Genomic DNA, 20,184 nt, shown 5'->3' with positions numbered 1-20,184 from the left:
TGGCAAAAGGTCCTCTGTGAGGAATTTGTCCTTATGAAAGTAATATATAATGCAAGCAGGAATTTTAAAGATACATCCTAAGCAGAATGGTAAAACTATCCTCACTATAAACACCTACAAAAAATATCAAATAAATGTATCAACAACCTGTAACATACCCTGTCTGCAGTTCTTAAATAAACAATTAAGAGAGATTCCTCTTTAGAAAAAATTTAAAACCTCCCTATATGAAAGATCACAAGGTACCTGGGGTTAAGCAGAATCTAGAACCATGGAAAGTGTGTCAGGGTTAAGCAGAATCCAGCACCATGGAAAGTGTGTCTTCCAAAGCATCCAAACTCTGGTTTTTCTCTCAGGCTGCCTTTGTCCCAGGGGGACAATTGAGGTCCTACGTGAAGGTAGCATCCAGGATCATGTACAGAAAACAAAGGCATACCCACACTCCCCACATGCTCCCTCACCCCACAGAGCAAAACCAGCTACATACTCAGAGGGGAGGCTTTTGGTGATCTTTGGTATATTATGAGATAGTGTTCCTCTCAATTCATGAGTTGGAAAAACATTTTGTGGTATTTTTAAAAGAAGTTTTTAAATATAGTAACATCACTGAAAAAAACAAAACTTCAGAGGGACAGAATTCCCATTTTATGACAGGCATGTATGGGGAAGTATCATTTGATTGATAGCTAACTTTCCAAGAAACACCAGTTCTATAAAGGAAGCACACTGCTGCTTCTGAGAGTTAAAACAGTTGCAAAAATGGCTACCATTTATTGACCACATACCACCTGCTTACATGATTCTCTAATCTTCACAATAACCTATGAAATGGATACCATTAATCCCATTTTACAGATGAGGAAACTGAAGCCGAGTATATAACTGCACAAGGTCAGACAACTATGGCTATGTTCCTCTGCTGCCAGTGCTGATTGGATAGGGGTTGAATCCAGAGCATAGCAATGACCTTGCAGTGGCCTGGCTGGATGATGCACTAATCCAGTCACACTTCCTCTCTGAGAACAGGAGCTAGAGTATCAGAGTTCAGAGGGTGCAAGTGAGGTACCCCAGGGTAGCCTGAGGGCATGCCCACACAGAAGCTTCAGAACAAAAGCCAACAATGAACACAGCAGCATGGTCCATGTGGGTGTCCCAATCACATTAATGCCAAAGATGAGAGTAATTATTCCACAGGACCTTGGTGATGCCTTTCCTGTCCCAAGTTGCCACCAGGTGATAAAGACTTCCACACATCCAGTGCAGCCAAAGGCCACACTAATGAACTTCACTTCCTGGTCATCCTGGCACATGGATCCAGAGAGTCAATTGATTGTGTTTTAACTCAATTTGACAATGATTCATGATTTCTGACAATTCTGTAAGTTGGCAGGTCTCAGCTGAGTGGTTCTTGTGCTCCATGGGGTGTATGCTAGAGCTCAGCTGGGACAAGTATATCCAAAATGGCTTCCTGCACATGACTGACACCTCAGCTGGGATAGTTATAATAGCCGAGGACAGCTCAGGCCTCTTTTTACACTGTCCATTACTCAGTAATCAGTCCAAACCTCTTTAGATGGCATTTGGATCCAAAGGGGGTGAAAACAGAAGCAGTAAGCCCTAGTAAGCCTATCCAATATGTTCTGTTGGTCAAAGTAAGTCAGTGTCAGCCCAACTCAAGGAGAAAAGAAATAGACTCTACCCCTTGGTGGAAAAAATGACACATGCACACAAGGATTCTTGACAGCCATCTTTTTAGACAACTTACCAGAAAATTCAAGTGGAACTTGTTAAGCCCTATTAAGGTACCAGGTGTCTTTCTGCCCTTCTTTCCTCCTTGTTTTGGTCTACAGTGTGGGTATGATGACTAGAAATTTAGCAGTCATCTTGCAACCATGAGGCAAACTTGAAGATGGAAGTCACACACTGAGGATAGCAGATGAAACAGAAGAGCTGCTACTCTAGTCAAGGACTACCTACTTGTACCTGCTTTAACAAATACACAGACTTCTGTCTTACTTAAACAATGGTTATTTGGTTTTTCCAGTAGCAAGAGGCTTAAATATGAATAACAGAAGAAATCAATAGCCCACAATGCAACATTTCCTATTTTTTAAAAATACACCTAACAGCACATAGTATGATTAATCACCAAGTTCCATTACAGGCATATAAAAGATACTAAAGCAAGATTCCAGGTAAAGGTTTAGTGATAAGTGCTTCGCCTCTTAGATGCTAGGAGTCAGTCCCAGGGGGTTTATGAGAAAGCGTTAATACTTTATATAAACACTGCCTGTGAAAAATACTTTTAATGTCTTTCAGCCAATTTCTCATTTCATATACAGTCAACAATCCCTCTCCAATAATAGACACGTTATTATTATGTCTGATTTATGGAATTGTAACTTGCCTTTTCCTCCTGCCTCCAAATTTTAAGAATATCAAGCAAAAAGGCAAATTTTAAAATGAAAAAATTGGGGGTTTTTCATTTTTGTTTGTTTGTTTGTTTTATAGCTGTGCATAGGAGAATCCAGAACCGGTTAAGTTGAAAAGTGGAAAGGACAGTCAGGTATTTCAGGCCTGACTGGGGCACACAGATGTGAATCTGCAATAATAAATGGCCCCTCAACCACCAAGTACAAGAAAGAAGAAACGGCAGCATCATAACATAATATATGTCTTGTTAAAAGTAGGTGAACTAGGGCCTCCCCGGTGGCGCAGTGGTTGAGCGCTGGGTTGCAAAGCTGCCCACGGCCTCTGCGGCGCCGGTTCGATCCCTGGCTGCTCCCCGGCCACCAGAGGAGGGTCCCACATGGCGCGCAGACCTCTCCTGCCGCCCACTGCTCCCCTCAGCAGTGTACTTCAGTCCTTCTGCCTGCTCTGCTCCCTACTCTGGCCTGGTGAATTCTTTCACCCTCCTGCGCTTCTGACTGTACCCAGTGCATGTATAAACAAAACAAACAAATAAATAAATAAATAAACATGCCTCTATTAAAAAAAAAAATCTTAAAAAATAAAAAAAAATAAAAAATAAAAAATAAAAAATAAAAAAAAATAATAAAAAAAAATAAATAAAAAAAAAAAGTAGGTGAACTAGGTTATGTTATGATTTTACTCATTCTTATATAAGATTTGGCAAATATTTTATTTGACTTTTGCAAATATTTCAAATTATTGAAATATTTTCTATTCCCATCTGTTTTTTTTTTATTATTATTAAAGATTTATTTTTTTATTTATTTATACAAGCACTGGGTACGGTCAGAAGCGCGGGAGGGTGAGAGAATTCACCAGAGCCAGAGCGGGGAGCAGAGCAGGCAGAAGGACCTAAGTACACTGCTGAGGGGAGCAGCGGGCGGCAGGAGAGGTCTGCGCGCCATGTGGGACCCTCCTCCGATGGCCGGGGAGCAGCTGGGGATCGAACTGGCGCTGCAGAGACTGCGGGCAGCTTCACAACCCAGCGCTCAACCGCTGTGCCACCGGGGAGGCCCTCCCATCTGTTTTAAACTAATAGTTGGCTCTCTAAAACAAATAATCAAAAGATCCTTAAGTATAATCAACTATAATACTACCATGTATATGTATAACATTACTGCATATGAGACAGAGCAATAAATAATTTGTTGTGCTGTTTAGCAACATTTTAATCCTAAAGTCTATTAACACTAAATGCTTTTCTAGAGATTCCTCGCTGAATGACCATCAGGCTGTAGAAAACACTGGAAATTTATCTTCTAATCTAAATAAATGTTGATATTTGATCATTTGTCAAAAGAAAACTTGTTGCCTACATGTTACATATATTTCTGTTCCTACCACAATTATTTTAAAACGCCAGTGATAAGCAATAGATTCTCAACCAATGACCTTTTCTTACTCCCAATTAAACGTTCATGGTCATGACCCCTAAAAGAGGTGAACCCGGACAGGGCTCCCGGGACTGCTAATCTGCGTACCCCACGGAGCTGTGGATCCGTCACAGGCTGTTTGCAAGTGGTTTCTTTTTTGACTCCCATAGCTTTGCTTTATCTTTCTGTTCTTTGCTTTCCCTTTCCAGTCTTTCCCACGATTCGGAACCCGCTGACTTTCAATCTTAAACACCTAAAGTGGAGGCTGCTTCTTCCCATGTGCACCTCATCATTTACTCACCAAGCAGGTAATCAACACTCAGGGGCACAGACCCAGTCGACAAAATAAACAGTTTAGCCGAGGCCCCCGGGGAATGATTAATGCTCGGCACTTATAAAACAACCACTCTCCCGCCCCCCCACCCCATCATTAGCATGATTTATATTGAAGGCTAATACTATGAACACACTTGGTGGAAGAAGATCCTTTCAACAATCGCCTTACCTCAGCCCTTAAAAACAACCGTGCCCACGACCAGCTGCCGGCTCCTGAGCTGGCTTAGCTCTCGGCTTCAACCCATTTTGCCCACCAACTGCTCGAGTCCTGAGACCCGATTCGGACCAAGACGCTAGAGCAGCTGGACGCCGGATCGCCTAGATGCGTCGCGGACTCGATCGCGGGCTCACCTGACCACTCGTGCACTGGGGCGTACGCTCACCTGGATCATATTCGGAGTCCGGCGCGGGCTCACCTGGCCCGGCGCGGATCCGCGCGCAGCCACACCGGAGGCGGACCTCCTGCCTGCAGGGCTGCGGCCGCTCCGGAGGAGGCTCTGCGCTGCTGCAGCCCTGCACGCCGGGCTGAGCCTTCAGCAGGGAGTTCCAGCCAAGTTAGCTCTTGTGCCCAGAAAGAACGACTGCTGAGGATATGGATCCTCTATTTTGCCGGGTCTTCGCGCTCGGAGAGATCCCTCTAGTCAATTTCGCTCCGCAAGCTGACGGAGGTCTGCGCGCTCTTCCCTTCCTTTGCCTTTGGTTAGGGAATTAGCCGCGAGATGCGGGGACCCATCAGAAACAGAAAACTACTTTTCCCCCCTGCTGGTGACTGTGAGGAACTGCATTTAGTAGAACAAAACCAACAGTGCTGAAGGTTTCCTACCCGCCTAGAAGCTAAGTGGGGTCCTTTCCTCCCACTATATCAAAAGTTTTGTAAACTTTACTGTTTTTTCATTTCATTTTTGTCGGGGTACAGTTTACTAAGGTTGAAAACTAAGCCCCCACTCCTGACCCAGCAGGAGGCTGGAATCGATAAGGGAATGGATAAGGCTGCCTTGGGACAAGGCCCTGAAGCTGACCACTATGATCAAAAAAACCAGCCCCATCTCCAGGAGTGCAGAAGCGAAGGACAGAACATGTTTCTGTGTCAAAGACCAGCACCAGAGACCAGATATTCCAGCAGATAACTGGTGCAAACTGGCCCCCAAGTTAGAAGAGAACATAAAAGAGAGCCTCAAATTCTTCTTAGGGTGCAGACTTTTCCTGGCTCACCTGCTGCTTCTCTTAGTATGTATTTCTACCAACTCACCTGTTCTGTTCTCCACTTTGTCTCTGATGAAGTCTTTTACCCCCGCTCCCCTGGTCTCACCCAGATCTGCTCCCCACAACAAATATCATTTGTAATAAATTGGCACTCTAGTGAATAAATCACCTTCCTGAGTCCTATGAGCTACCATAGCAAATTAATTGAAGAGGCTAAAGGGTTCCTGGGAACATGTGCTTCCTGCTGGCATCTGAAGAGGAGAGTGATCTTAAGAGACTTAGGCCCTTAACCTGTTTAATATAATACTATCTCAGAGCAGACAGTGTAAAAGTTTAGTTGCTTTTGGTGAATTTCTACTTTGTCTGTAGAGTCCTCCACACACACACATGGAAATTGGGTCTAGGAACCCACTACCGGAGGAATACAAGGAGAGAATGAACCCCAAACTCTCTGTTGTTTTAGTTTTCTATAGCTAATTAGCATAAGTTTAGAGGATTAAAACAACAACGGTTTGTTGTCTCACAGTTCTGGAGGTCAGAGTCCTGTACAGGTCTCATTTGGACCAAAATCAACATGTTGACAAGCTGTAGAGGAGAATCCACTTCATGCTCATTCAGGTTGTTGAGTCGTACAACATTCCCTCAGTTGTACAAATGAGTTTCCTGCTTTCCTGTTGGCTAGTAGCTCAGAGTCATTGCCAGCTACTGCTGCATTCCTTAAATTGACACTTTCTTCCTCCATCTACAAAGCCCACAATTTGGGGTTGAATCTCTTGCACGTTTCCAATCCATCCTTCTGTTTCATCTTTCTGATCCAATACAGAATGATTCATAGAGCACTCCCAAATTATCCAGGATAATTTTTTTCATTTTAAGGTCAGTAAGCTTAATCACATCTGCAAAATCCCTCCTGCCATGTTAAGCAATATATTCACAGGTTCTGAGGGTTAGGACATGAACATCTTCAGGGGGCTCAAGAAAATGGAGAGAAGAAAAAAAAGCTGAAGAATGCCATACACTCTCCCCATCTACTAGTATTTACCTCTGACACACCTTAATAGCAATTTTTTACGTTAAAAGCATTCCATTAATATTTAACCAACTACATTAAATATAAATATACTAGACATGCCAATTAAATTACAGAGATTGTCAGACTGGATTAAAATCAAAACAAAGACCCTACTGTACACTATCTACAAAAAAAAATGGACTTTAACTACAAAGACACAAATAGGTTGAAAGTAAAAGGTAAAAAGAAATCACCACGCAAAGAGAAAGATGAGCAAATCTGAAGTAGCCAAAAGGCATAATAAAATATTTTCAATATCACTAATCATAAGAGAAATGCAAACCAAAACCACAATAATATATCATCTCACATCTATTCAAATAATCATTACTTTAAAAAAATAGCAAGTTTTGGTGAAGATATGGAGAAACTGAAACCCTTGTGCACTACTGGTGGGACTATAAAATGACCCAACCACTATGGAAAACTCAGCTAATTAGAAATAAAACTCAAGGTGACTCATTAACTAAAAATAGAACTCCCTAATCGTTCAGCAATCCCACTTCTAGGTATAGATCCAAAAGAATTCAAAGCAGGGCCTCCCCGGTGACACAGCGGTTGAGCACTGGGTTGCCAAGCTGCCCACAGCCTCTGCAGTGCCGGTTCGATCCCCGGCTGCTCCCCGGCCACCAGTGGAGGGTCCCACATGGCACGCAGACCTCTCCTGCCACCCGCTGCTCCCCTCAGCAGTGTGCTTCGGTCCTTCTGCCTGCTCTGCTCCCCGCTCTGGCTCTGGTGAATTTTCTCACCCTCCCGCGCTTCTGACTGTACCCAATGCTTGTATAAATAAATAAATAAATAAATCTTTAAAAAAAAAAAAAAAGAATTCAAAGCAGAATCTTAGAGAGATATTTACACATCCATGTCCTTTACAGCATTATTTAAAGTAGACAAGAGTGTAGCCAATCACACACAAAAAAAAACCACTGTATGATTCCACTATCTAAAGTAGTCAAAATCATAGAAACAAAAAGAGGAAAAGTAGTTTCCAAGGGCTTTGGAGAGTGAGGAGGTGAAATTAGTGTTTAATGGATATAGAGTTTCAGTTTTACAAGATGAAATACCTCTAGAGATCTATAGAACAAAATTATGAGTATACTTATCACCACTAAATTGTACACTTAAAAATGGTTAAGTTTTTAAATTTACCATTTTGTGTTTTTTAACCACATCAAAAAGTTTGAAGAGACATAAAGAGGGGAATTTAAAGACCAAAGGGTCAATACGTTGAGACAACATAACAATTACACACATTTATGCACTAATATCAGAGCTCTGAAGTGCCTTAAGTAAGACTAACAGATCTGAAGAGAAAATAAGTAAATCCACAAAGTGAAAGATTTTAAGATGCTGCTTTTGATAATCCATAGACAACTAAACACAGAAATCAGAAAATATCTAGAAATATCTAAAAAAAAAAAAACCCTCTGTATTTCAAGAGCTTGTGAACAATGGTCAAATCCAATGAATAAAGTTTTCTTGGAAAACAATCTCATGCAATTGTTTATGCATTGTCTATGGCTGTTTTCATAGAATTCATTTTTTTTAAAGATTTATTTATTTATGCATACAAGAACTGGGGTAGAGGCCAGAGGTGCAGAGGGTGAGAGGATTCACTGGAGACAGAGTTGGAAACAGAACAGGGGGACTGACTGAAATACACTGATGAGGGGAGCAGTGGATGAGACAGGAGAGGTCTGCTGTGCCATGTGGGTCAGCTCCCTGTCCGGCTGGTGTAGAACTCAGTGCTGCAGTGGCTGCCAATAGTGTCATAGTGCTGAGACTTAACCCTTAGCGCCACCAGGGAGGCCCTGTTTTCATGGAATTTAGATGCAACAGAGACCATATGCCTTGCAAAGCCTAAAATATCTACTACCTGGCCCTTTAGGAAGTTAGCTAATTTTCTACTCATTTCAAAAGTATTCATGATTGCTTTGAAGCATTTGTCTAAAGCTGCTTTAAAGCCTGTGTCCTAAAATTTCAATATCTGGCAATCTCAGTATTGATGTCTGCTGATGGTTTTTTCCCCATGTGTTTGAGATTTTCCTGGATTTTCATAAGCCAAGTAATTTTGGGTTGTTGCCTAGAAAATTTAAATATTATGTAATGAGACTCTAGGTCTTGTTTAAATCCTTTGGAGAATGTATATATTTTTGTTTTAGGCAATAGACTTAGGATCAGGCTATAAGTTCAACCCACCATCTATGGGCTGAGGCTCAAATATAAATTCATTTTTCAAACCCCTTGTAGTGCTCTTTGGATAGACCCTTTTGAATATGTACCATTCAGTGGTCTTCTGGGAACTGATCAATGATCTGTTAGTCAGGCTCTCAGGCTGGTGTACTGATCAGATCCAGGCATGTATAACTTAGGGGTGAGCCCAGAAGTTCATATAGAATGTACTTCATGGGGCTTCCCATAAAGGTAAGCATGAGCTCCTTTCTCTCACAATCTGCTGAATACTTTCTAGTCCCCTCTAAGTGCCCTCTTTTGTCCTAAGGCTAGAAAGCTGACACCAGAAAGTTGCTTCATCATTGTGCATTTCTGTGACTGCTCCATCTTTGACCAAGCAGGAAAAGATAGAAAAAGAGGGAAGGGAAGCAATAAGGTTATCTCATTGGAGAAATGGAGAGGAATGTACTTCCCCGGAGTTTTGGCTTCTTTTGGCTCCTGTTGTGGCTTTTGCCGTTGCCACTACAGAATGGGTTGTGGTCTTGGGTTCAAGAAAGTAGAGAGAAAGGGAAAAAAAACAGCCCAAGAATCTCACATACTCTCGCTGGATGTTAGGAGTTTCTTGCTACTCAGCCAGAACTATAAGGTTTCCCCTCCTCTCTATACATATCCCAGTGATAGGAAGGCAACAAAAATGGCACACTCACCTCTAGTTCATGGAAATGTTAAGTCTTCTTATTCAATCAGTCACTATTGGCTTTTCAGCCTTCTTATAGGTGTTGTATGCATTCTGCCCAGGTATTACAGTGACATTCAGTGGGAAAGACAGGATGGAGGTGCTTACTTCATCCTTACCTGGAACAAGAATCTTAATATCAAAAACTAGAGAGGGTATTATCACAGCATATCTTACAGACATGAAAAAGACAAGAGATTGTTATAATTTTATGCAAACAAATTTGACAATTTAGGTGAAATAGACAATTTACTTTAAAATGTAACATACCAAAACCAACACAAAAAGAAATGGAAGTTCTGGTGGCGCAGGCGGTTGAGCTCAGTGCTGTGAAGCTGTCTGCAGCCTCTGTGGTATGGGTTCGATCCCAGCTGGCTGTCAAGAATCTCAGATGGCACAGCAGACCTCTCCTGTCTTGCCCACAATACCATGGTTATCCAGAAAAGTTAATAATAACTCCTCAATATTAGCAAATATCTGGTTATCTCATAAATATCTTAAATAGTTGAGTTTCTACAATTTGTTTAAATCAGAGTCCAATTAAAGTCCATATTTTCAAATGGGTGATAAGTCTTAAGTTCATTTTTATCAAGAAGTTATACCTCCCTTTCTCTTGCTTTTGCTTACAATTTGTTGAAGCAAATTGCCTTTCTATAATTTTTATTTTTAAAAATTATATTATTTTAGTTGAGGTACCACTGATACACAAAACTATATATGATTTATGGGTATAGTCTCACACCTCTTCAGATGGATGTTCACATAACATAGGACCATGGGCTCCTCCATTTGCTCCCCGCCCACCCTCCTGCTCTGAGAGTCTCAGTTCCACAGATTTCTAGATTTTGTCTTGCTTTTATTTTGCCTGTTTTTTGCTTTGTTTCTTTACATTCCACTTAGGAGTGAGACTGTCAGCATTTGTCTCACTTCTTCTCATTTATTTTCTTAGCATTATCCCCTCCAGTTCCATCTATTACAAAGGGCCAGGGAAATCAGGTATTTTTAGTGTAGTTTCACACAGTCCAGATTTTCCTAAACTGCATCCCTGGATTCCCCCTTCCTCTGTATTTTCATTTGCTATTTGGAATCAGAGCTCTGATCAGGTTTAGGTTTTATTTTATTGGCAAGACTACCTCATAAGTAGCGTGTCTTTCATCAAGAGACACATGTATGTCTGGTTGCCTCTTGTGGTGTTGGCAGCTCTGGGTGCGTAGTTAGATCCATTCAATTAGGGTCACAAAATGGTGATATTCTGGTTCTGTCATTTCTTCTTCATTTATTAGTTGGAATAGTTCTACAGCAACATATTTCTTCTCCTTCACTAGACAACCCCTATACAGTATAGGAGACAGAGGATAAAAGGTTAATTTCTTTTACTTGTCAACTTTCAAAATAATGGTGGATTCATTAGCATCCTTTATGATAGGACCATTAGGTAATTTTTAAGAGTATCACTATTAACACATGGATTTAAACCCACTCATTTCAGGATGAAGATAAGTTGTAAGTCACAAACTTTACCACTGCTCTAATACAGGCTCTATGGTTTCCCTACAACTGGCCCTGTTTACATCAACTTCACATTGAGGCACCTATGACAAATTTTTACAAGTCAACCAACAATTATGAAGTGTCCGCTATCTGTAGTGCCCTAGACACTTCTAAAAACACTGTCTTGTCTAATCTTAGAACAAAGCTCTTTTTTATTTTTAAAGATTTGTTTATTTATGCATACAAGAGCTGGAGTACAGGCCAGAGATGCAGGGGTAGGAGGGTGAAAGGATTCACCAGAGACAGAGTGGGGAACAGAACAGATGCATCTACTGACATACACTGCTGAGGGGAGCAGCGGGCAAGACAGAAGAGGTCTGCTGCACCATGTGGGTTGCTCCTTGGCCGGCCGGGGATCGAACTCGTGGTGCAGAGGCTTTGGGTTGCTTCACAGTGCAGTGCTTAACCCCTTGCGCCACCAGGAAGGCTCCCAAAGCTCTTTTTTGAATAACCATTAGTCTTAATAGGGAAGATGAGCTTAGAAAACCACACTAGTCTATCCAGGTCTTGCCTGCGGCAAGTCTAATCTGGAGGGCCATGTGGGTTGAGGAATTGAAAACAGGTTTATGACTGAGGAAACCAGCAGGAGAAAGAGACGGCAGACCACTCGGTTCCTGCCCTTGACTCCCAAGGCGACGGCAAGTCGGCCAGCTCAGCCTAGGATCCCGCGTGCGCTTGATCTGCGACCCGCCCTAAGCGACCTGCCTGGGGCGCGGCCTGGGGCGAAGAACGTTCGCCGGCTTAGCGGATTCCACGCGAAGGAAGCCGGAACCCTTCAGCCGACAGCATGAGTTTCCGGAGGGAGGTTGAATCCGACGCTAAAGTCAGCCACGCCGGGAAGCCGGCGGATTCCACGCGAAGGAAACCGGAACCCTTCTGCCGAAGGCACGAGTTTCCGGAGGGAGGTCGAATCCGACGCTAAAGTCGGCCACGCTGGGAAGCCGGCTTCCGGAATGTCATTTTCTTTCTCGGGCCAAGCGGCTCCCAGGTGCTGTCGGCGGCGGCGGCGGCAATGAGGCAGAAGCACTACCTTGAGGCTGCAGCGCGGAAACTACAAGACAGATGCCCGGGCCAGGCCCGCTATCTCCTGTAAGAGGACGGCAAGAGAGGCGGGGGTGTGGGGAGCGGCAGGAGGCATTCCCTTGTCCTCACGAGTCCCTCTTCTCTTTTACAGGTGGGCCTACAGTTCGTCACACGGTAGGAAGAACACCCGTCAGTGTTGGTCTTGCTCCCCTCGCCCGATCCTTTCAATCCTCACCTCGCGCAGAATGATCCGGGAGAGAAATCTCACTCACTGATAAACACCCTCCTCGAGCCCTTCAGCTTTCTCAGTTTCGTGGAATATCCAGTCTCTAATGTGCTTCACTGTGCCTCTTAGGGGCATTTGACACATTGATTCGTTTACTCTAGTTTGCCCATTTCTTTGACGTTCAGGTCATCCCATAATTGATCTCTTACCTCTTTAGCCAGTACTTCTCAGTCTGTTTGCTGGTTCCTCTTTATTTTCCCAACCTCTAAATGTTGGATTGTCCCAGGATTCAGTCCTTTTGATCTCTCTTCTAGCTACTTCCTTGGTCATAATTTTATATCCAGTCTGTTGGCTTTTAAATTCTGTAGACTAAGCACTTCCAAATGTACATCCTCACCCCAGACCTTTCCCATGAATTCTAGACTGATCCAGAGATGCCTTCTTGACAGCTTCCTTCCAGTGGCTGAGGCCCAAACCTGAGCATTACCCCAGCAGTTCTTTCCATTTCAGTAAATGGAAATTATAATTATTCAGCCCACCCTAAAAAAAATCTTCCTAACAGCATTCCTTCCCAAGTCAATTTTAAAGGCAAATTGTATTATTGCCTTTACTTTTTTCACATTTTACCACGGGCCCAAGGATTACTCTCCTGGATTCCTGCTAACTGCCTCTCTTTGTACAGTTCATTTCAAATTAGCATCCAAAGTGAGCCTAGTAAAAAGCTAAGCTAGATCATATCATCATGTCACAGTATAAATGAAAATTTTTTTTGAAAAGTATTTGTTTATTGTGGTGGCATATCTTGTGTGCTATTTGATAGGCAAAAAAATTTTCAGAAGCAACATTAAAAACCTGTTTTTGAAATCATATTCTTTAAAACTTATTACAAAACCCCTTTACTGCCATGATATAATGGCATGAAGATATAATATTTACTGTATATTAGGTAAGCTCTATTAGCCTTTTTTTTTTTTTAATTGAGGTAACACTGGTTTGGGACATTTGTGTACTAGAGATATAGGATCTCCCCCCACCCCCACACTCAGGTGTTACCATACTGCCCTCACCACCCAAGTACCCATAGTCCACCACCATAATTCCTTGTGCTTCCTCCTCATTTTGTTTGCCCTTCTCTACCCCTCTGGTAGGCTCAGCTCTATAGTCAGATAATCTAGGGTTTGTTATTAGTTGACTTTTATCTGACTTTTGTTTATCTGTATTCCACATATAAGTGATACCATTTGGTATTTGTTCTAACTTATTTCACTTAGCATAATCCTCTCCAGTTCCATCCATATTGTCACAAATGCTAAGTTTTATTTTTAATAGCTGACTAGTATTCCATTGTATATATACACCATATGTTCTTGATCTACTCATCTGTTTTGGGGCATTTTGGTTGTTTCCATAGCTTGGCTATTATAAATAGTGCTGCATTGAACATGGGAATGCATGTTTCACTTTGAATCAGTGCTTTTGTATTGTTGGTTAAATACCTAGGCGTGGGTCAAATAGTTGATCCATTTTTAATATTTTGAGAAACCTCCATATTGTTTTCCATTGGGGCTAGATCAGTCTACATTCCCTCCCCAACAGTGTACGAGGGTTCCTTTTTCTCCACACCCTTGTCAGCACATTTTGGGTATTTTTGATAGGAGTCATTCTCACTAGAGGGAAGTGGTACCTTATTGTGATTTTGATTTATATTTCCCATATAAGTGTTGTTGAACACTTTGTTGTGTGCCTGTTGGCCATTTGTATCTTATTTGGAGAGGTGCTTATTTAGCTCTTCTGCCCTTTTTTTTGTTTGTTGTTAAAAGTGAAAATCTTTTAAAAGGACAAGGTCCTACATCATTACCTCTCTAACCTGCTTTCCCATTTGCTCACTTAACTCCAACCACACTCGGCCTCCTTGCCATATTAAATAATATGCTTTTTAAATTATAGTATTAAATTATAGTATTTAAATTATAGTATTAAATATACTGTATCTCCAGCACCCAGAACAGTGCCTGGCACTTAACAGTAAATACTAATCTTACAATTGGCATAGCTTACAAGCATCTTTTTATAGTGTTGGTATATCCTTAGCACGTTACTCACCAATATTCATTGACCAAACGATGATGTAGCCACCTTCTTCTTATGCTGCATTGCCTTCACACCCTCACCTTTCCTTTGAATAGCCATGTTTTCTTTTTCACTATATTTATACCTTTAGCAATAATGGATGTTATATCCATATAGATAGAATTTATAATCATCTACCATCATCTTTATCAGACCTCCTCTTCGAAGAATCTCTGACTTATCCATGCAAAATTTAATAATTTCCAGGGCATCCTAATCATTTTATTGTTTTGTCAATCTTCATTTACTTAGGACTTCTCAAGACTTGAATTCCTAGAAAATAGCAACTTTTTCCCTACTTTATTTGTCTCCACAGTCTGTCATGATAGTGGTCAGTAAATGTTTTTTTGATTGTATAAAGGGCAAGTCTGCTGTCCTGTTAACCTTGTGCTAAGTTACCTGCAGACAAAACCAAAGATAAACCATAAAACTACAATTTTTTTAAAGTCACAGTATTATGTGATTATATTGTGATAAATGCTTGTAAAATTGGTGAGACATATTAGCCTTTTTTTTTTTTGTTTTAACACTTACCAGCAATGAGCCATGAGCAAAGAGTGGGGACTTGTCTATCTATTGATAAATGGAGCAACTACATGGAATTTTAGTGTTTTGCAAAATAAATTGCTGCAAATTTATCTTTTGGTAAATGCTTACATTTTGAATTTTCTTAAGGAGAATCTATATCTGCTCATATTAAATAATATATTTTTTCATACTCATTGACAGTTTGAGTTAACAAAATATTTTGTTTGCTAAATCATGAGTTTCATTTGTGTAATTTTAGATGACAAAAGCACTTTTGAAGAGACATGTCCATACTGTTTCCAGTTGCTGGTTCTGGATAACTCTAGAGTGCGCCTCAAACCCAAGTCCAAATTGACACCCAAAATACAGAAACTTCTTAACCGAGAAGCAAGTAATTATACACTCAGTTTTAAAGAAGCAAAAATTGTGAAAAAATACCAAGATTCCAAAAGTGTGCTGGTAAGATTTTAATTCCAGTATGTAAACCAGAATTTTCTTTCACTTAAAATGAAGTTAAAGTCAGCTTAAATGTAGCTCAGTTTTGTAGTTATATACTTAGATTATCAAAATATACATGTGAATATTTTTATGATTACTGTTTCAAGAGTACAGCTTTTTCTCTTATTGTTCACAATTACCTAAAACCAAGTATCATTTATTCTCAGTTGTTCTCAGATCTCATTGTTGAGCACAATTATTTTCACAAAATTTCAGGATTTCATGAGCTGACTGATGTGACTTCACCTGAACTGCAGTTACCACTAAATTACCAGTTTAGGTAATGGTCCTTCAAATAGCACTGCCTAATGCTTTATTAGTGTCTGATGGCAATGTCACTTCTTCATAGCATATCACTTTCCTGTTCATATCAGAGTATATATTTATATTTATGCTCAGCAAAGATAAGTGCATCTTATGTTCATTCATATTGACCAAAGGTCTATCTTATGCTTAAAAAAGCCATAAGTACTACGGATATAAAAGAAATCAAATCAAATTATTTATGGTTTATTAGATGAAAACCAGTATCAGAGACATTTTATGTGCATGTTCCAAATTAACATCAGCTTTTGGAATGCCAGTTTACTGCCAAGCACACACACAGCTGGCCTAAGACTACAATTAATAACTTGTGTTGAAACTGCCATGTTTAGGCTTTACCAATACTATATTGGTAAGGGTAGTTTGCTTTGTCATAATATTGAATTTAATATGTGTTTAGCATATTTTCAAAAAATATCAAGCAACTTATATAGACCTTTGATATACACAGATCATTCATTTGAATTTTCACCAGTGTGTGAACATTCGGAGTACTTCTCAGCTAAACAACTTTGTTTTAATTTTGTAAAGCCTGGGCTGAATTCTGTACATTGAGAGTCAGATATGTAGAAGAAAGGCATGTGGCTAGAAAATGAACCGTTACTTGAAAAATGAATCCTGAAAAGAAAAAAAACAGAACTAATGAAGTGAAACATGCAAATTCACTTGGCTTTATAAACTATGATTCTAGATCTATGTTTACATAATCACTAAGGACTTGAAGGGGCCACTTAAATTATCAGTGATATTTTGCCATGTATTATTGGGAAGAGACTTGGAGTTAGTTTTCAAAAAATGGTTAAATGTCTACTGCTGTTGTAAAGAACATTGGGTGTTAAAGGGCATCATTCCCAGGCTCGCTCTTCTCCTCAGACACCGTTCCCATGGAGAGAGTAGAGACTTGTTATCTTTAAAATGTGTTAAGTTAAGGGCCTCCCCTGGTGGCACAGCCCTCAGCAGTGTATTTTGTGAGTTTGCCTGTTCTGTTCCCTGCTCTGGCTCTGGTGAATTCTCTCACCCTCCTGCCCTTCTGACTGTACCCATTGCTTGTATAAATAAATAAATCTTTAAAAAAAAAAAGTCTTAAGTTAAATGCAAATGTTTAGCCATTGTCTTTGAGATATAATTGACATATAGCATTACCTTAGTTTCAAATATACAATATAATGTTCAATATTTGTATATTTTATGAAATAACAATATGTCTAGTTAACATCTGAGAGCATTAATTTTTTACTTAAGATTTTCTCATTTCAAATTTGTGTCTTGTCTGATTCCTCCTACTAGATCACAAGCTCTACAAAGGCAACCTTTGTTACCTTGTACCTCACATAGAAGAATATAATAAACATGTGGCTTGTTGGATTAACATATAGAGAAATCAGGCCCAGTGTTTTTTTCTTTTTATGACAGATGATTACTTGTAAAACATGCAACAGAACAGTTAAACATCATGGTAAAAGTAGAAGCTTTCTATCAGCATTACGGAACAATTCTACTACTCCAAGTAAACTCAGCCTAAAGACACCGGAGAGGAAGACTCGAAGTTCTGCAAACCTAAATCCTGATGTGTCTGGTTCCAAAGGCAAGAGCCCAGCGATTTTCAGGTATTTTATTCACTAAACTCATTTGAATTGCTGGTGTTCACTCTTGAATATTTCTTTTAATTTTCTCTGTTAATATACACCCCCTAAATTTGCCATGCAATTCAGTCTTGGCCTCCTTTTTTCCTCCATATCCTTTTCATCTGTAATGTCATATACTCCCTATCTTCAATTCTCATCTCTGTATATGACTTCCAGGTCTATTCCTTTACTTCCAACCTCTTCCGGGCCTGTTCCCACCTGCCTATTAAACATGTTTTACTTCACCACAATATGTATCTCCTTAGCTGACCACTCAAACCTGCCCATCCTCCTAAGTTCCTTATTCTGGGAATGAACATGTCCTTCTAGACATTTTGACTTGAAATGATGAGAATAATTGGCAGCCTCCTCCCTTGGGCCTTGTGGAGTTAGTTGACCACTGTGAATTGCCTGAGTCCTTCTAGCCTGACAGTTTCTTTTAAGTTTTTTTTTGTTTTTGTTTTTGTGTAGAACAACTGGGGTACAGGCCAGAGGGGCAGGGGTGAGAGAACTCACCAGAGACAGAGTAGGGAACAGAACAGGCAAATTGACTGAAACACACTGCTGAGTGGTGCAGCAGGCGAGGCAGGAGAGGTCTGCTGCGCCATGTGGGTAGCTCCCTGGCCAGAGATAGAACTCATGCTGCAGTGGCTGTGGACAGCCTCATAGGTTGCATCTCAACCCCTGCACCACCAGGGAGGGTCTCTTTTCTTTAAAGATTTATTTATTTATGCATACAAGAACTGGGTACAGGCCAGAGGTGAGGGGGATTCACCAGGGACAGAGTGAGGAGTAGAACAGGCAGATCTACTGAAATACACTGCTGAGGGGAGCAGTGGGAGAGACAGGAGAGTTCTACTGTGCCATGTGGGTCACCTCCAAGGCTGAGGATTGAACGCATGCAGCAGTGGCTATGGATAGCTTCATAGTGCTGACACTCAACCCCTTGCGCCACCAAGGAGGCCCACCTGACAGTATCTTAAAGCACAGGTCTGATTAGATGCCTTTGGCACCCAGCTCTACAGCACATGGCTCAAATGCTCCAGCATCACTTTTCAGCCCTCACTATCTGGCACCAATCTGCCTGCCTGTTTTACTTTGCTTTGATTCATCCTATCACAGCAAAATTGAACCACTCAGTTTATTTTCCTGCCCTAAGCCTTTCTTCTTGCTGTTTCCTCTGAGAAATTGCCATAGAAATCTAACTGAATTAGGGATTTGTCTAATGATATTAAATTGACTTATGACTGGGCACATTGTATTTTTAATGATCTTTAATACTTTATTTGCTATGATAGTCAGTATATTTTAATTTTACAGAAACTGATTTTTTGGATATTTTCTTACCAAAAAAGAAAGTGAGCTTGAAAGTTTATCAAATGTAAATATGAAATTCAGTAAGGACTAGGTTATCTCTGCTTACTTGAGTTTTTTTTTTTTTTTTTAAACTTTTTTTTTTTTTTTTTATAGAGGCATGTTTTTATTTATTTATTTATTTGTTCGTTTGTTTCGTTTATACATGCACTGGGTACAGTCAGAAGCGCGGGAGGGTGAGAGAATTCACCAGAGCCAGAGCAGGGAGCAGAGCAGGCAGAAGGACCGAAGTACACTGCTGAGGGGAGCAGCGGGTGGCAGGAGAGGTCTGCGCACCATGTGGGACCCTCCTCTGGTGGCCGGGGAGCAGCCGGGAATCGAACCGGCGCTGCAGAGGCTGCGGGCAGCTTCGCAACCCAGCGCTCAACCGCTGCGCCACCGGGGAGGCCCTTACTTGAGTTTTTAATACTAAGTTTGATGTTTATAAATTTGGGTATTAAAATTTCAAGCCCAATTTTCCCTATTCTTGAGTCAGTTATTTTGATACTGGGTATGATGGGAATTCATCATAGAAGTCACCACTTTATTGCATAAATGTAGATAGCGGAAAGTTTGACATAATTCAATCACATTTAGACCAAACTGCTGCTTAGATACATGCAGGAATGAGAAATTTAGCATCCAAATGGGGAGTCAGAAAAGGGATCAGACTGACAAACCTCAAATAAGGGTTTTGGGAATGTAACACAATTGGAGGGAATGAAACACAGAGTGAGTCATCAATATACACATACCAGATGAGGAATCATTTTATTTGATGGATATTTTTAGAGGGCTTTCCCTGTGCCTGACACTGTTAAAAAGTACTAGAATATAAAATTAATAGTACAAAGCATCTGCCCTATGGAGCTTAGCATTCTGTTGGGGCAGATAAAATGCAATGATACCTACCTGTGTAGGTTGAGATCCTTCATATTTGAGAAAGGAAGTAGTCTTGAGTTTCAAAGAAGGACTATGCTTTTAAAGTCCTTGTTTAGAATTTTCATGAATCTTGAAGTTAGATTTAAAGGGGATTCAGATCCAATGACACTTTATCTTTACCCTTCTCTTTCACGGGTGATAGAAGCTTCCAGAACTACCTAATATTTGGGTACCTTCCAACTATTGCTTATAGCTTCTTTATTGAGTAAATCTTTAACAAAAGGAGGATTGTGCTGGGTACAACCACTGCACATATATGGCTGTAATACAAAAGAGTTGAAAACAATTCCAGTAGCTGTTATCTAGGCTAGGCAGGAAGAACACTTTCAAATTGCCATTTGTCAGTATAACCAAGTGCAGTTTTGTTTCTTTTCAGAACACTGACATCTGGACAGTCAACACCCATTTGCTCCTCAAAGAGTGCCAGCAAAACAAAGAAACACTTCTCTCAACTAAAAATGTTGCTCAGTCAGAGTGAATCCCAAAAGAATCCAAAGATGGACTTTAGAAACTTCTTATCATCTCTGTAAAGGATGGACAATGAAAATAAGAAGTGCTTTATACAATTTCTGAAAATAAAGTTAAAAAAACAGCTTTTTATTTATTCTTTAAATATTTTT

General features: G+C 40.5%; 1 protein-coding gene and 1 long non-coding RNA gene across 2 annotated transcripts in view; one reads left to right on the top strand and one right to left on the bottom strand.

Annotated features, from left to right (window-relative positions):
• Nucleotides 1–10,690, bottom strand: part of LOC119243099 (uncharacterized) — a 61,531-nt gene extending 50,841 nt beyond the window's left edge. The window contains exons 1-2 of the long non-coding RNA XR_008551374.1: nucleotides 10,498–10,690; nucleotides 9,336–9,483 (exon numbers count right to left, since the gene is read on the bottom strand). This is a non-coding gene — a long non-coding RNA (uncharacterized LOC119243099). The remainder of the gene's footprint in view (nucleotides 1–9,335; nucleotides 9,484–10,497) is intronic.
• A 1,105-nt stretch (nucleotides 10,691–11,795) lies between these two features.
• Nucleotides 11,796–20,177, top strand: CUNH18orf21 (chromosome unknown C18orf21 homolog). Its single transcript, XM_037508651.2, has 5 exons — nucleotides 11,796–12,004; nucleotides 12,090–12,112; nucleotides 15,082–15,281; nucleotides 17,058–17,251; nucleotides 19,941–20,177. Exons 1-5 carry the CDS (start codon nucleotides 11,928–11,930, stop codon nucleotides 20,092–20,094), a joined length of 648 nt encoding a protein of 215 aa, XP_037364548.1. The 5' UTR covers nucleotides 11,796–11,927; the 3' UTR covers nucleotides 20,095–20,177.
• Nucleotides 20,178–20,184: the final 7 nt, after the last annotated feature.

Source organism: Talpa occidentalis, unplaced genomic scaffold (genome assembly GCF_014898055.3).
Source record: "Talpa occidentalis isolate TD23 unplaced genomic scaffold, MPIMG_talOcc4v2.1 talOcc4.13, whole genome shotgun sequence".
In the NCBI taxonomy this organism is placed as follows: domain Eukaryota; kingdom Metazoa; phylum Chordata; class Mammalia; order Eulipotyphla; family Talpidae; genus Talpa; species Talpa occidentalis.
Note: the sequence above shows the minus strand (reverse complement) of the source record. Positions and strands in the feature narration are given on the sequence as shown.

What these genes read in the sequence shown, in the direction of transcription:
- CUNH18orf21 (XM_037508651.2), top strand. Translation starts at nt 11,928, where the DNA reads ATGAGGCAGAAGCACTACCTTGAGGCTGCAGCGCGGAAACTACAAGAC. An exon ending in AAGATTCCAAAAGTGTGCTG is followed by an intron (nt 15,282 to 17,057) that starts GTAAGATTTTAA and finishes TTTTTATGACAG; the next exon opens with ATGATTACTTGTAAAACATG. An exon ending in AAGAGCCCAGCGATTTTCAG is followed by an intron (nt 17,252 to 19,940) that starts GTATTTTATTCA and finishes GTTTCTTTTCAG; the next exon opens with AACACTGACATCTGGACAGT.